General features: G+C 39.1%; 1 protein-coding gene across 7 annotated transcripts in view; it reads right to left on the bottom strand.

Annotated features, from left to right (window-relative positions):
- Nucleotides 1-18,238, bottom strand: part of tenm3 (teneurin transmembrane protein 3) — a 385,078-nt gene that overhangs the window by 129,760 nt on the left and 237,080 nt on the right. For all 7 annotated transcript variants that reach the window (XM_074628332.1, XM_074628353.1, XM_074628362.1 and 4 more), the window contains one exon: nucleotides 16,464-16,731. In XM_074628332.1, coding sequence (XP_074484433.1) covers nucleotides 16,464-16,731 — 268 coding nt within the window. The remainder of the gene's footprint in view (nucleotides 1-16,463; nucleotides 16,732-18,238) is intronic.

Below are 18,238 nucleotides of genomic sequence, written 5' to 3'. Positions count from 1 at the left end.
CACAATGCGCTCTCATACTGTGTGCACAGTGGGGTGACAAAGCTATATTATGCTTATTAACCTGATTAATGTAGCCTGTGACATGCATTTATTTTGTCCCATTCTACATCTCTTAACTTGAGCATAACCACAACGTCTGCCACTAGTCCTGAACTCATTTAAAATCCATAATTCATCCATTATTAATTCTTGTGAAAAGTAAAATACAGCTACAATGTTAACACTATTTGTCAGGAATTAGGGTGATTGCTTTAAACACATAAGAGTTGGAGGCCTCATCTCTCATCAAGGAATTACTGAAACATGAAAATCTCTAATCTCTTCATGTGTTATCACTCCACTGGAACAAGCCAACCAAAGGACAATGGACTAAAGACACATTACATTTACACCGCTGTCCACATGGAAGCCAAAGAAGTTCTTCTTTACTTCTGAAAAGACTGTCTTTGGAAGTTTCCACATGAACATTTCAAAGAGGAAATCACTGTGCACATACATGTACGGCTGCAGTAATTACCAAGGTCACAATGTCTAATTAATGACTGAACCCCGGCTAACGAGCATCTGTAATTACAATCAGACTGCTCTCTAACAAGGCTGTGTGATTAACAATTAGAACCTATTATAACAAGGGTCCTTCAATTAATACCTGCCTCCAGGCAAGATGTGAAGAGACAGATAGAAAAAAGAAGACAGGAGTTTAAGGAGGAGAGACTGAATAAATGGAGAAAGAGAAGGGTAACAGAACTACACAGAGAGAAAGACAGGGCCGGACGGGGAACATAATTCAGGCCGGGGAATCTGACGTCATCTCCACACGGTCATAGCCCACGTAGACTGTACCAGTATTTTTTTTTTCTGCTCGGTGGGGCACGTTGTACATTTTAAAGTTAAATGCATCAATTAAGAGCAAAATGAAGAGGCTAGATCTATGAAGAACTGTGTGCTCTTGTAAACAATTTTGTGAAGCAGTGGTGGAACGTACATTTACTCAAGGACTGTACTTACAATTTTGAGGTACTTCCATTTTATGTAAATTCATATTTCTACTCTACTACATTTCAGAGGGAAATAATGCAATATTAGTTAGGCTACTAGTTTGTTTTGCAGAGTTCAGATTCTTAATACAATGATTTACCCATTACATTTGACATTTTTAACACTGGCCTGAGGCACTCCGGCTCAATCAGCTGGGAAATTCGCCCAGCGCTCCTGATAGCCAGTCCGGGCCACTGAGAGAACGACACTGAGCATTACTGGGTTTGCTACGGGAGTTCTATAGTAGTTAAAGTTAAATCAAACATATTGTTAAGCATTTAACCAAAAGTATGAGATGTACTCAGTCACACAAGCCGAACAACAACCCGAGACAACAAGAGGAGATGCTGGATTTCACATAATTTGGGATGACATGAAGAGGTCACTTCATAAACTCTGTTCTTTATTGGAGGTGCAAATCTGGCAGCTGTGGCTCAGGAGGGAGGTAGAGCGGGTTGTCTATTAATCGGAAGGTCGGCGGTTTGATCCTTGGCTACTCCAGTCCGCATATCCAAGTGTCCTTGGGCGAGATATTGAACCCCAAATTGCTCCCGAAGGCTGTGTCATCAGTGTGTGAATGATTAGATCCTGATGGGCAGGTTGGCATCTTGCATGGCAGCCTCTGCCATCAGTGTATGAATGTGTGTGTGAATGGGTGAAGCACTTTGAGTTGTTGGAAGGCTAGAAAGGCGCTATATAAATACATATATAAGTCCATTTACCAATCTCAGGTCAGAAATTCCTTACATTGCAATGCTGACTATATCAAATTATGGCAACATTAAATGATTAGGTTCAACGGCCACATAAATGAAAAAAGATGAATAAGTGCAATATTTCTGAATGGACTTTGACTTTGACTTAGTTTGATATACTGTAGAGTATTTTGCCTTTGGTAGCTAATTGAAAACACATTTTTCATTCTATCAATTTATCAATCTGACATGAGCCTTTGGGAGATTAACAAGAATCTACCTGATGTGATGATCACCAGTTAAAGGTCAGAGAAAACCCATTAGTGGTAAGTTTTCACTTTAAGTGGAGTGCTGTGGTGCTCAGTCCTGCTCCTCAGGGCCCACAACACTGCTGCTTTCATATCTGCTAATGCCATACCTGGTGTGTAAGCCAGTCCCTGACTGGATGGTCAAAGTTAACAACTATAGCAGGACTCTGGGAGACTATTCACCTGGCAATAACATGCATCTCAGGGGATAAGGGCTTATAATGCTTGACCACATCCAACTGCAGGTATAAATGCACCCAACATGGTTCTATGGGTGGATTGTGCTTCAAAAAGAAAATGCAAATGAGTGTGTGTTTCCATTAACTATGGTTTGTGGAGACGCAGATATTGCTCCAAGGACGCAACAAGTTAACATAATCAAAAGAGTACCATACCTCTTCTTTTCTCGCCTAATACGGCATTTATGTTACTTTAATGGAGGAATTTGTTCCCTTTGTCTAAGTGCTTGAAAATTAAAAACTACAAATAATTGTTGTACTGAAAGGGAGGTGTATTTGTTTGTTTCTGCGTGTGCACATGGGTACATTTTTTATGCCTGCCGCATCATTATTTATCACCATATCAAACTGCCTCATCCCTCTGTGGAGTGTGACTTAAAAATAGTCACATTTTATTGCTTTCATTCAGCGGGAGAGAGGATGAGACAGAGGCCAGGCGTGGCCACTAGACTACACACATAGGAAGAGAGAGACATGTCAGATGGTGATGGAAATTAAATGACTTTTCAGAAATGTTAAACTGCGTATATTTAACAAGTTTGTATATAAAAAAGAAAATTCAATTAACAAACAAAACCCCACCTAAACTTCAGCTTGTTTTGTCAGGAAATAGCTGTCACTGCTATCAGCCGAATTAAAAATAGGCTTTTTTAATTCTAATGCAATCTGACAACAATGGTGGTCTCCCTTGAGAAACTAACATGATTTTCCTCTAGCTTTCACTCTTGTTTTTCTATTTTTGCACCGCTTCCTTTTATCACCAACATCACTTTCATATCAGTTAATTATGAAGTTATTATCTTGGGTTGTGAGACTGAACACTTTGAGAAAAGGATCGAAAATTGTGATACCAATAAACCATTACAATATCTGAAAATACAGCTGCAAATGTAATTCAACCAACCACAGGAAATGAGCCAAACACAAGGGTTCATGGGTAGATGAACATGATGTTGACATACATGTTTTAGGGCACCCTCACAAGCCGTATAGTCAGTTTGTCTAGTCTGAATCAGAATAAAGTTGATACTTTTGGTTCATTTTCTATTTAGCCTGGTTCGATTTCACAGTGCACAAATCAAAGCGGAACAAACAAACACGGGACTTTCACCCAGGAAACCGATGTTCATGTCCCATGTGAAACTAACTGTGAGTCACGTGACTCGTTAGTCAGTCGAGGTATTATCAATCACGACCTTTTCCTAACCCTAGGTAAGTAGTTTTGTTGCCTAAACCTAACTTCCTGTGAACACGGAAGTTTATTTTGAAAAGACACTTTATGCAACGAGTGTACATTGACACACCATGCCTGACACATGCAAAACTGGCGTGAGGGGTACCTAGAGCGTCATACTTGGACTCCTAGGGTATTTAACAAATTGGGAGAGGGAATGTGTTGAAACTAACGTTGCACCGGCATATATGTTTCACATGCTTACAGTGTACAGTATGAACCGGTACGGCCCCTCAAGACCTCTGGCACGAGTCTGTTAGGTGTTCCAAAGTGCAGGACTCAAACCTTTAGTGAATCAGCTTTTAGCTATTGGAACAGTCAATAGAAAACACAATAAGGCCTGTGATTAAGAATGTTTTATAGACATTATTTACATTATTTTATTCACTTATTTTATTGCATTTAAGTTGACAAATTATATTGTATTTTATTAATCTAATTTTTATTATAGCTTTTAATTCTATTTTATTACATTTGTATCATTTTATTGTCTCGTATGCATTGGTTTCAAATTGTCAAATTGTTAAATTGTTTAATTATTTTAGTCTTTTCTGTTGTTCTCACGGTTCACACTTGTTCTGTCATATTTTCGGCTTGTCAGTCATCTGTAAAGCACTTTGAACTGCACTAACCTGTATAAAAGGTGCAATACAACAAAGTTTAATTGAATGATTGAGCTGATAGGCAACATCTGTCATGAACACGATGGAATTAATTCTGGATGGTCATATTCAGCAGTATCTTCTTGTGTTCTTTGTTAGTACACCAGAGAAACAGGCACATTCATCATGTTTAGCTGAAATTACATGGACCTGAATCTGATTTGTTTTTAACAACATCTGCCACCAAGAAGAATTGCAGGTTACCAATTCTCTCATATATTTATGAGTCAAAAATAAATAGTGATGCCTTAGTTTTCCACTCAGCTAAGACACATTTGGAAGATACAGCTGAATCCTTGCAATGTTTAGATGTAATTTGCATGAAACTAGAAACCTTTTTAAGGAAGTAAATCAACAATCAGCAGCTTCAATTAAAGAATATGAGTCCAGGGAATTTCCATCATCTCCACTGCAAGTTATAGTCATATCAATCCAGCTGTTGAATGTGGGCTGGAGACGGTGTTTCTTGTGAGATTAGAGACATAAGGTTTTCATAATGCTGCTGCTCTGGGACATACCAGGACTGGGAAAAACACACAGTTGGGCTGCGGATAGCAGACTAATTAGTCGACATGTCTTTTGTGAGTGTTTTAGTGCAAGTCAATTACAGCAGACAGACAGAGCGAGGATAATCAAGTGTAAAATGACCAGTGTAACCAGTGTGCTTAGCTGAAAGTAGCATGTTTTCAACCATAACTAATCTGGTAGTCCGCTAATAATAGCAGAAACTGCATTTACATTACATTAACATATTTACACTGGGCCTTTTTAGTGTCTTTGACAATAGGGGCGACACAATGAGGCTGAGGTCGCGTGTGTTTAAGTGTGACATAAAGTGACAAAAGTGAAAACAGAGACAGGTTACGGATCCTCGGGAAGAAAATGACTGTGACTAATGTGCCGATAGCAGATGTTGTATATACAGTACTGTAGCTGGCATGTCTAACACTGTGACAATAGCCGGTGAATAACAGCTTTCTCCATACATTCACACACACACACAATCGCTGGATAAAAGAATCATTTAATTTACAATTCACCATTTAATTGCTCATTCTCTTCATGCATAAAACCATGCAAACAGCCACACAGACCTATAAAAATGAGAGCCTCTGATTTGTGTCTGGTAAACGTCCATCGTACATTATGTCCTGTCAAGAAAACAGTGAGTTTACAGCGTACCATAACATTTAACTGGATTCTTGAAATATTGACGTATTTGTTTATTCGCATTTTTGCATTGTTTCCACTACAGCGGAGTACTGAATGTGTGAATAGTATTAAACACATTCTGATGTATTTTGGAAGTCCTTTTTATTCCATTTAACAAAAAAAGCTTACAATATCCATCACCCACCCCAAATTTCATAAAAACTCCACAATGTTGTCAATCTGCTGTTTTTCTCCTTCAAATTTCTCTTAAGAAGGGGATTAAAGATGTCTTAAAGGTGTTGGCACAAGCATCTCCAACAGAATTCAATAAGGTAAGTGAGTGGTTCTCAAAGTCCAGCAGGAATGAGGAAAAGTTGCCATGGTAATGTTGTTAGTCCTCAGCACCAGCCACTGTTATTACTATTGGTGTTTAATACCGAGTGGTTATTAAAATGCCTGGCAAAAGTCGGAGAAGAAATAGCCAAACTGAACTGAGGGGGAGAAATATGTGCTTTTAGATGAATCTATCAAAAGAAAACAGATATTCTAAAATAGAAATGATCCAGAAGTATCATCCTGTCAAGCTAACAATGCAGTGGCAAGACTAACAGGCCAAAAATAAATGTATGAATGGACTAATGAATGCATTAATGAATGAATGAATCATCCCTTTAGTGTTGACAAGGTGGTATAGAAGAAACCTTAAGGTTTATGTTGAGTTTGCAAATCCTATATAAATTACACTTGACATTATCTTGTTTGACTCTGTAATTCTAATCAGAATACAACTCCAAATGTATTCATATAGCCTGACGATATCATCATTAATTTAAATTGCCCAATGATGCTATTGTATAACACCACAATATCGATGAGAACATCTCAAACTGCAAAATAACTTAAATTACACCCAGCCTTATATGGTATCACTGGGGTGTTAATCATGGTGATTTAATATTCTCATGGATGTTCAGATTGACTGCTGTGTGCTGCTATCAGTGTGTCAGTTTGACCGAGCCACACACACTGAGCAGAGAGGTCAGGAAGTCTGCCCTTCAGCTGCAGTCATTCAAAATCCAGCAATGCAGCACCTACCCACAGGGGTGTCCAGAGGTGTGGTTATGTTTATTTATGCATTAGAATGTAGCAATCAGAAAACAACGATTTATTTCTCTGATTCTGCTTTGTTCTCACTAACGCCGCTCCCTCTCTTCATTCACTCTATAGCTCGCTATATATACATCACGGCTCTCTCTCTCTCCCTCCCTCGCTCACTCGTTGAGCCGATGAAGAGTGGCCCATTTTGAATGCCGTGTGTTTACAAACAGCAACTGACAATGGTTGCATATAATATATCTTTAAATGTAAGCTTTATATTTGTGGCATACACTTTTTGGAGAACTGCTAAAGAAAATATTTATTCCAGATTTATAAAAAATATATACATGTCAAAATGATAAAGGAATACTATTAATATTTAGCCTTGCTCTTAGTTTTATATGAAAACATTAGAGCAAGGGGTCACTATTGCCATATACTATTTTTACGATATAGCTTCATTTCAGCACCAAATACTGCAGCTTTGTGTGTGTGTGTGCGCGTCTGTGTGCGTGTGTGAGATTGACGATCAACACCTGCTCAATCCAGTGACCAGTTGTGCCGGGTGTCCCTTGACATAACAAGTGAACACACATGAATGTGTGTGTGTGTGTGAGATTGTCAGACAGTACGAGATGTGTCTTTGAGAGAGAGAGAGAGTGTGTGTGTGTGTGTGTGTGTGTGTGTGTGTGTGTGTGTCAATGGAAGGATTACCACCTCTAAATGAGGACATTCACACTCTCCTGTCATAACTCACCTCATTCTCTCCTGCTTTCATCTCTTGGGGACCTAATAAATGCCCATAACACACCTCTTTACTGTCTCTCCCTGTGTCTCTATCTACACTTTGATGTTCTGTCACTCACAATACCAGCTGTAGCTGATAAACAATATAATGCTGCCAATATGAATCATTCACATTGTGTACACACAGTGTATAGACATCTATATATATGTACATACAGTACATAACCATCCAGTCTATGTATATCCATTTTGTATTTAATTTTTTGCAATATTTGTGTAGTTTACAACTTACAGAACACTTGACTTGTATATAGATGTCTTATTTTATTGTTTATAATTGGTGATTTTTTTTTACATTTATTTATAAAATATTAATAAATACACCTATTTCTTATTCTTCTAATTAAAATTGTTTACTAATTATTAGTAATACTACAATTTATGTTACTTCATCATTTGTTTCTGCAATATGAAATAATTAGTTTATAAATTATAACAAATATACAAAGTAACTGTGTTACAAAATATTTATTAACCATTTAGCAAATTATTATAATCATCATTTGCAACTTTATAATAGCTATACAAATTTATTTTTAAATTTGAATGTCAGTGTTTCACAATTCAACAAAAAAAAGAATACATTATTTGATATTTTTTCAAGTGCTGTCTTCTATCAACTTTGAAAGCATATAATTTGTGTTTAAAAAAAATCTAGGCTGTACAAGTGCTCAATCGTCTTTCGGAAAAATGCGGTAAACACACATTTTCTTTATTGTCTTTAGAGAAACAGCAACTCATTTTGAATAGATTTTATTTTCGAGATATATATATATATATATATATATATATATATATATATAGGTACTTTTCTCTGTTTCCAGAAAGCATCACCCCAGATTCTTTCAATACATGAATAAATAGATGTTTGGGATGTGGAGCAGTGGGTGATATTGTATCTGTGTGATGGCAATATCCTGGAAGCAATATATGAATTGATGTCTTCCCATCACTACATAGTCAATATAATAGTTGATTGAATGCTGTATTTTTATGTGCAAAAGATACACCTTTTAGTATAAAAAGTCAAATTGGACAGAAGACAGATATAATATATTAATAGTATATATCTATAATCTATAATCTTTTATCTCATTATGGAAACACTGTGGAACATCAAGTCAGCAACAGTTCTCTATGTTGAATTAAAAGACTGTTGACAACGTGCCTGCAGCACCTGTTCTGTGCTAATATTTTTCAGAACATGTTAAATTTTATAAGGTTTCACACTGCAAATAAAGACATCAACCAATCACGTTGTGCCGAATGGACATATTCAAAAAGTGTAGCTGAGAGTTCTGAGTAAAAGAACCACACTAATGCTCCGTATCGTCCGAACCAATGAAATATCTTACAGTAGTTTAGGCTATACGACAATTTACCTAAGACCGACTGCTAGACTCTATTTAACAAGTATTGCAACTGTCACAAATTTGCATCACTACCGGTATGAATAGTTTCACAGGGGAGTATTTTGTATTTGTATTTTTTTCTGTGTCATTTATTTAATAAGAGAATCATTTTATAAGAGCAAGAGAAGAGATAATAAGTAGGAGAAACTGGGAAAAAGGTGGAGAAGAAGGGAAAAGGGAGAGGGGGATGAAAGAAGGGAAAGGAGCTAAAATGAGAGTCATGGAGGCTTTTTACAAAGTGAAAGTAGAGAAAGATCCAGTCTGGAGAAGTGTTCTGCGTATGGGTTCTGTAAGTATGATGGTATTTGTTATTCTAAGCACTCCGAGGTTCATTCTCTTGTATTTGCAAGTGCGCTCACAATCAGAGAGACACAGTCATGGCACCATGTGAGTGTATATATGTGTGTCTCTGTGTGTAAAAGAGGGTCAAAGAGAACAGTATATAGGGTAAAGGTATGTGGCAGTTGGTGAGTGTTTTGTCTGCAAGATTAGCTATAGAGCCTATATGATACCATGGCTGTTTGACACACACACACACACACACACACACACACACACACACACACACGTACACACACACACGGTATATCTGATACCATGTCAGCTGACAGGAATGTTGAGGAGAGAAGCAGCCAGTGTTTGAACAGGACATAGACCTGGTGTGTGGGAGTGATACTGATATTTACATCAGGTCCGGTCCAGTCAAACTCTGAAATGAAGATCTCGATGCAGTTTCACCGATCACATGTTTGCTGTAGATTAGATTAGCGATCCATATGGGACGATCTTTGTGTTACAGCTTCCAACAAGTCTTTGCATCACCATTGATTTTCTATTCTTTGACTTACTGATATTGCTTGTGTACTTTGCCATATTGAGAAGGTGAACGGATAAAGCTTTGAAACTGTCCTGGGGGCAACAAAAAAAAAGATCTTTTCTTTAAAAAAAGGAAAATATTCAAACGAAAGAGCGAGCGACACTGACTGAAGACCTGAGTGGGAAACTTGAGTCGCTGATGAAATCCTGCTCTTTTCAAAGTGATCTGGCAGTTTGTACTTGAAAGATTGACACAGGTTTGAACTTGTGTTTCAGGCCAAATTGCTGATGAAATTTGGCGGAGACGAGGCATAATAAGGGAATGCAAAGTGGATGATCTTGAAAACACATTGGAACTGACCTATCCCCGGTCAGTGGGCAGCAATAGACCATCATGTGCCTGCGTAACTGCCACATAACTGCAGGGCTGTCGCAGTGAAAAAGACCATTCAACCCAGACATGAAGGCTGATGAAAATGTTCTGCTATCAAAGGTATTCATTAGATTAGATCTTTACTAATTTCTCTATATTTTGTGCCCTTTATGAACATGGATGGTCATTAGACACCTTACATTCTGTTACTTGTTACTGTGCATATAAGACTGTTGGAGTCATATTGGTGAGTAGGGGTCGATTAGGACAGGGACAGTCAGGACAGAGCCTTTTTAGCAAGTTAGAAAGCAACTATGCCATTCACCATGCTCATCCTCATCCTCACCCTCTTCACTTTTAAACTCAAACTGGAGACCTTCTGACTGTTCCTCACATTTTATTCACAGTTTTGAAATATACGCCTGTAAGTACATTTTTGGTTCTTTTGTTATGTCTGCTCTACCGTACTGGTATTTCCATATCTGAAAATATAATACTTTTACAAAACATTGTAAAAATAAGGTTTTCAAATTTAGAGTGCAAGTGTTAAATTATATATCTTCCAGAACAAGGTGTCCCAACCATCCGGGAGGCAGAAGTTTGGGAAAATGCACTCCTTGTACATTTCAACACATTGTGCCTTTCACATTTGGATTTTTCTTTAAAAAACTTGATACATTGTTAGAAGAAACCGTATGCTGTTAAGGGATCAAATTATTTTCATTACTGTTCAAGTAGATTCTGAGTAATAGAAGGTTATTTGGTGTCAATACAAAAGTGTCCCAACCGACCCTGCTCTCCATCAACTATCTTACAAAGGGGGAATAATAAGGATTCATGCTGAAGTCATTTTCAATTTAACACTATTCTATGTGAAGTGCTTCAAAGCAACCTCATGCATAATACTTCAGTGAAGTGATGGTTGTGGCCTGTAAGCACTTATGATACACTGAGACCATATGATACTAAATTCAAATTAAATACAATTAAAATTCTACATTCAGCCCATACACTTATGTTATTTATTTGTATAATTAGTACGACAGGAACTGCTGAGTTACACTTGGGCCAGACCGCCCGTGTGAGCAGCGCATGGCGGCTGCCTCGCTGAACTGCTGCATATCCCATGCGTGGGTTGTCCACACCGGCAGCGTTTCTGCTGCTGCTGACAGCCCTTTCTTTCTACATAGAGTTTTCTTTCATGTGGTCCGGGCATTGTAAGTGGAAGTAGCTTAAAGTTTCTGTGAGTAACTTTTAAATGGTTATGAAACAGTCTTGATGTAATACTGATGCCTCTATATGACCTACATAAGTAAGACCATCAGTGAGAAGATTGGCTATTTCTATATAGTTATTCTTAATGCTTGCCATCGGTGCCATCAGGTACGATTCTGCGCGAGATCAGATGAAATTACGCAGGTTCACTAGAAACTCAACTTCAGCTAGAAACTCCTTCAGCTCCCCCTGCGGTAAGGAGAAGACAACATCGACACCACTGTCAGACCCCGCTGCAGTAAATAAGAGGTTTTCTAAATGGACTCTGGTGCTCGGAAACACTAGCCTACCGCTTTCGTCCACAGGGACCGCACAGATCAACACAAAATCAAAGTTCCTCGTAGTAGCTTGAAGTAACTAAAGTATCAACAAAATTTTGTCTAAAAAGTTAATCTTTTTTTTTTTTTGGCAATAAACTGACAGCATGAAGGACAAACCAACCAACCAGTACAGTCCATTCAGCTTTGAACATGTTGGATTGGAGCGCTGACTGAATGTGTGTGATTTGCCATGCAGGGAGAGCGCCTCCAGGTCACACAGCATTTCATTTTCAGCTCCACCCCACAAGTTGTTTCATCTCCAAGTCTGTCTGAATGTGTGTGTGTGTGTGTGTGTGTGTGTGAGAGAGAGAGAGAGAGAGAGAGAGAGAGAGAGAGAGAGAGAGAGAGAAGGAGAGACATACTATTTCTTCCACACACCCTCATACATACCACACTCACAGGGTCTGTCTTTTCACTGGTGGGGGGGTGGGCTCAGTTTTGAAAGTTGATGCTGTGAACTCTGTGTGTGCATGTGTGTGTGTGTGCGTATTATCCTTTCAAATGAACATAAAGCTGAGCCAGGGACATGGTTTGGCTGTCCCAAAGGTCCAAACATTCTCCAACACACACATGCAGCCAAAATGCTGGGGGTTGTTAAGATCTTAGAGACAGACATTCTCCCCTCTATCAATCTATCAGCAGCCCCTTTTTTCTCTCTAAGGGAATTAGACAAAAGAGAGTGAGACAGAAAGAAAGGAAAGAAAGAAAGAGTTGGCTACAAATTGTCTGGTGAAATAAAGGTCAAGGTTAAAGTTACTCTCATAAATTGTGTGTGTGTGTGTGTGTGTGTGTGTGTGTGTGTACTATAGGCCTTCATAAGAATATAAAACTACACCAGGGTTCATGGTTTGGCTGTCCCAAAAGTCCACAAATTCTCCCCAACACACACACACACACACACACACACACACACACATACACGCACACACATACAGACACACAAACACACACTGTTGGGAGTTACAAAGGCAGACATTTCTCCATCTATCAATCTGTCACTCTCCTTTTCTCTCTGGGTGAAAGACATTAACGAGAGCGGGACAGAAAAAGGAAGAAGGAGTGAAAGAGGGAGTGGGCAACAAATTGTCTGGTGAACAGAGGGTCAAGGTTGCACCCATAAATTGTGTGTGTGTGTGTGTGTGTGTGTGTATGGACAGCTTGGGGGCAATAGGCCTTTACGGTCTCAGCGTGATGTTACACTCTGCTGGAGAGAACAGTGATTTTTAAAATACTGTGAGGGGGGAATTTGTGTTCAACAAAGACAGAAAGAGAGAGAGCTACAAATTGTTCAGTGAACAGGGATTCAAGGTTCAAATTATCCAATAAGAACCTGTGTCACAGCTGAAGAGAAACACACCGACCTCGGATTGCTCGTGCTTTGAAAGGACAACTGCAATTAGAACTCTAAGGGGTCTGGGAAACTGGCAATGTTTAAAAGGCTTCAACAAAGAAGCAATAATTTACTGTATACTTGGATTCACAGTCTGCCTAAAGAGATCAGAAAATGAGCAACACATTGATAGAAGTCTTCAGAGAGGTTGCATTTGTGTGTGAATTGCTGGGAACAGATTAAAGTCATTAACAAGCACACCCCTCCATCTGGTGCCACTTTGACCTCTTTTTGCCAGCCATACTGCACCAACGTGGACCGTAAGGCGCTGGGAAGGGTTGTGCGCTCGGCCCAACACCTCTTCTGCCCAGCCTGCAGGAGCTGTAAACCCAGCGGTGCCTCAGGAAGTCCCTGAGGGTCATTAATGACACCACACACCCCCACAACAGCCTGTTCTCCCTCCTACCCTGTGGTAGAAGATACAGGACTCACACCAGCAGACTGAGAGACAGTTTTTCCCCCCAGGCCATAAGACTTTTGAACAGATAACTCATACGACACTCTCTCTCTCTCTCTCTCTCTCCCAAAAAGTGCAGTAAACAAGTGCAATACTTCAATCAATGCAATATGTGCCTGTGCCTGTGCAATATTACTATATATATATATATATATGCTCATATATTTACCATATACCAAGTATTTATTAATGTACTGTATATTATTTGTAAATACACATTTTACTTTTTTGATTATATTACTGTAAATTGATTTTTTTTATCGTTGTGTCATTTATTATTATTATTATTTTTAATATTATTATTATTATTATTATTATTATTATTAATGTTTTGCTACTTAACTTACTGTTTTCTTAATGGAGCTTCCCAGCAAAAACTATTTCACACGATTGTATTTTTATAACCGGTGTGACAATAAACATCTTGAATCTTGAATCTTGAATCATTTTGAAAATGTTTGAGAGGTTTTCTCACATCTCTGGTAAAAAAGCTCTTTACAAGTGACCTTTTTCCAGTCCTTTAAAGTAATAACATTATGGGCTGTTAATCGCATGATTGCCCATATTTAAGCGCAAATTAATCGAACATTTTTAATCTACCTTATATGCCTTAAAGAGATATTTTGTATGTATATATGTATAATTTGAAATCAATTAACAACACAAAACAATGACAAATATTGTCCAGAAACCCTCACAGGTACTGTGTTTAACATAAAAAAATATGCTCCAATCATAACATGGCAAACTGCAGCCCAACAGGCAACAACAGCTGTCAGTGTGTCAGTGTGCTGACTTGACTATGACTTGCCCCAAACTGCATGTGATTATCATAAAGTGGGCATGTCTGTAAAGGGGAGACTTGTGGTTAACCATAGAACCCATTTTCATTCACATACCTTGAGGTCAGAGGTCAAGGGACCCCTTTGAAAATGGCAGCTTTTACTCGCCGAAATTTAGCGCAAGATTGGAGCGTTATTTAACCTCCTTCGGGACAAGCTAAGTTTTCTAGTTTCACGTGATGCCAGTATCCTCGCCCTAGCTTTAACACTAACAACCTCTGAAAGATCGATTGCGTTAAAGAAATCAGTGGTGATAAAACAAGTTTGCTTTCACGTGTTTTTATCGCGTTAAGTTTGACAACCATTTACAGCTGTGCTACTCCCTTTATATCATACAATAATAATCCTCAGCCATCGAGTATGAGAGGGCAGCTCTATTCTGGGAAAGAATCCTGATACACAGGGAATGTTCAACAATTCAAAATAAACACAAGGACGTAAAATAAATATATTTCATTCTACGTAAAGTATGTCTCAAGTGTTTCACATGTTTTTCTACTGGTATCCCTCACACAATAACAAAACATTTGGAGTGTCGGTCCATTTCACTTTGTCACACAGTCAAGTTCAAATCAATGCTCCTTCCTCTAAAGCTTTTATCCAGCCGAGATCTCTTATGAATAAATAATAGGGTAAACTGTATCTCCTTTTCCTTTTAATTAAACAAGGGGTCTGGTGAGGAGAGTGCATCCACTATCTGCTCTGTACTTTTTGGGAGAGATCTCCATGGCACAGATGATGAAGTGGCAATGCTGTTTCATTTCTAATACTGGTGTCACTCCACATGATGTTCCTAAGACATCACATGGTGGCTTCCTCGCACAATGAGGGTGAAGCCTCGGAGTTGTCACATGAAATGAGATTCTGCATTTAAATACAAAACACTTCCGATTCTTTTTCACTTGAATCAAACTTATTATTAGTCCGTTCGTAATACTCCTCTAGAGCAGTGTTGCCCAAACTTTTTTTCTGGGGACCCACTTTTTAAAAAATGACAAACCATTGCAACCCAATAACCCGTGAGAAGAGTGAATTTGTGCATATGAACACTCCTGACCATTTTTACTGCCATTTCCACATCACCTTATATTATCTTGAATAGGTAAACCAGCCATTTCAAAGAGATATGTATGTTACGTTTGATAAAACGCAACTTTCATGTGAGATTGAAAAACATGTTGAATACTTTATATCTCATTCTTTTCATTTCCTCTCATCAGTAAAACAAACAGAATGTATGCTATAGCCTTTCATATTAGATTCAATGTTATGAGTATAGGCTACAGTTATCAGAACAATAGGGACATCAGGCTCCCTCATGTGGCTCAAATGTGAACAGCAGATATAAATGTTAAAGGCAGGGTTGACGATGTTCTCCAGTATACACTATTTGTTATATTGGCTGAAATGGTCTTGAAAAAGGACCGGAAAAGAGCCGTCATCTGTAGCTGCTGTAATCCTGTAAAAACGTCTACCAATCACTGCCTCGAGGTCCGCTTGGAAAGAACCAATCAGATGCCTCCCTGCTTGTACTCTACCCTTGGCGATCGCACGAAAAGGCATATGAATGACACGATATTGCAGGTAATAACAATGCTGTTCTTGCTTTCGGCGTGTGTTTTCCATACTCGTGTTACGTTGTTTCCTTACATATTGTACTTAGTTTACCACTAACTAAGTGGTTTTGTTGCCCTCTGCTGGTACAGCACCTTCATACATGAGTGCAATGTTCACGCCTCGATGAGGCAAAATGTGACACTGACACGCTATCCACTGGTGGACAGGCTGGTCTATTACACGCTTTGGCATGATACTGGGTTGTCTAAGTAGAGTTTCATACAACAAAATTTTGTTTGTCAGAATGGAAAAGACTGGATCAGGATTGGCCTTATTGCTTATCTCATATCATTATTAATGATCTCATTATCATTTTTCAACCAGGCCAAAACAAATTAACAACAGCAGAGACAAATTTAAAAAAAGGGATTTCATGTCTATATATTATTTTAAATTTAAAAAAAATAATCTATATAGTTTTAGTTTGATTGGGTGTGACTTGATTTCCAGTTTGGGTACCTGTTACACTTGCTAAACCTTCCTTTTTCACTCAGACTGTTTAGGTAAAGTGTGCTGCTAGAGGACACTTGTGTTGGTGTTACAGAAGCGTTAAAATATAGGTCCTCCCATTAAAGGCGTCAGTCAATAACATCCCTCCATCATCACTGTCACCATGAACAGTAACGCTGGTGACTACAGCTATGGCTGTGGCTCTTTGACGTCAAGTTAAGGCCTACAGTACAGAGCAGATGAAAAGTAAGATCAGATAGTAAGAAGAGTCAGTTTACCTCGTTTCCAGAGGCACATTGCTACCCAGCACCCAGCTGTCTTGCAGCGGGACGCTCTCGGGGGGCGTGGTCTGCAGCTCGGCTGGTGATTGGCCGGCCACAGGGGCCGGGCTTCCAGTGGGAGGGGTTAGCTGCCGCGTCGGATTCAGTGAGTGGCCAGCGTGGTGCGTGGAGCCCAGGGATTGGTTGAGAGCGGTTATTGAAGGCTGCAGCCGGTGAGGGGGAGGTACCGGAGGCAGGGTGGGGCCGTGGTGATTGGATGGTTGCTCTGTCAAAAACAGAGGAAAAGCATGTTACTGCATTATTCAACTTTAACTTATCCATATATTGTTCAGGGCTGTGGGGGAAAAATATATTACATCATATTATATATATATCAATATATACACACACAGACACACACAGTAGACTGGAGCTCCTTGCTTGTCAACTCAGTTTGTGTCTGCCTCTCACGTTGCCAGGTTTGCAGTTTCAAAAAATGCAGTTTGTGGGGTTTGGAAGGGTTTCATTTGGAGGTCTTTGGTTTGAGTTTTGTTGCAGAGCTGTCATTGGTAACTTATCGGTTAAGCATTGGTTTTAAGGAGAGGGTGGATTTGGGGACATGTCCCCTCAAATCATGAATAAACATCTCTGACATCTGTAAGAAAACATAATTTTCGGCACCTCAACTGGAGACAGAGAGAGAGAGAGAGAGAGAGAAATCTGTGACAGGCTATCAGACTTTTACTGTTCATCAAAGTAAATATGAATTCCTGTGATGCAGTAATTGGCAGAAATCTAACTATGGTGCCTGTAGCAGTTCAACCTAATGAGACGATACCGGCGGTGACTCTCAGACACCGCTTCTAAATATATCAGCCCTGAGGCTATGGACAGATTGAAGATCAGTGGCAGAACTTTACTTTTTATGAAGGTAGTGGCGATGAAATTAAATGCAAAGTTAAAAAAAAACAACGTTTTTTCCCCCCCGACATTCAGCTCTATATTGTGTTCTGTGTGTGTTAATGTCAGATTTTATGTGCGTGTCCCCCTAAGGCAATTTATGGCTCGAAATGTGAAATAATGTGTGAGTGGTTGTTCGAAAAGTGAATAACAAACCTTTTGCTGTTTTTCTCTACATCCCAGTAAAATTTGCATTCACAATGGCAAAGGTCACACCTGCTGTCGCCTAGACCTCTGTGTTATATTTTACAGCCCTGAGGGGCCATTCCCCAGAGCAAACACCCACTAGCACAGTCAGGTGTTCAGTTCCATGTATTCCTTTGTTTACTGTCAACGTCGGATAAGATTTAAATCAAATGTATCACAGTGATGACGACATTTAATGGAAATGTGATTCCTCTATTCCTCTATCTGCTCACGTCATGTTGAGACATCATCTAAGACAAATGTAAGAAGAAAAGCTCACAGCTGTCAAATTCAGCATTCACCGCCCGTGAGCTCGGGTGTTAACCACTATGTAAATTTGCGGTCTCGGCTGGTGAGAATTGTGACCCAGCGCTGCGCCCGGCTCAGCCAGGCTGAATGCTGATCAGTGATTGGCCTTCACAAAACCCTGCTACATTTTTTGTAAATATATTTGTTCAATGTTGACCTGGCTTCAAGTTTTCCCTGCTGTTTTTTTGTTGTTGTTTTTTTTTCTCCCAGTGCTTTTTGGCTCCTTTTCTGTCCTCAGGGTGCTCTGAAGGAAATGAATGGCAATGCTGGTATTTGATTTGCATAAAGAGCATCACGTCTCCATTTCCCAGCCCTGCTGTTATTCATTCTCCGCTGCC

This window comes from Sebastes fasciatus, chromosome 3 (genome assembly GCF_043250625.1).
Source record: "Sebastes fasciatus isolate fSebFas1 chromosome 3, fSebFas1.pri, whole genome shotgun sequence".
NCBI classification, from domain to species: Eukaryota; Metazoa; Chordata; class Actinopteri; order Perciformes; family Sebastidae; genus Sebastes; species Sebastes fasciatus.
The sequence above is the reverse complement of the archived record's forward strand: the minus strand, read 5'-3'. Positions and strand labels throughout refer to the sequence as shown.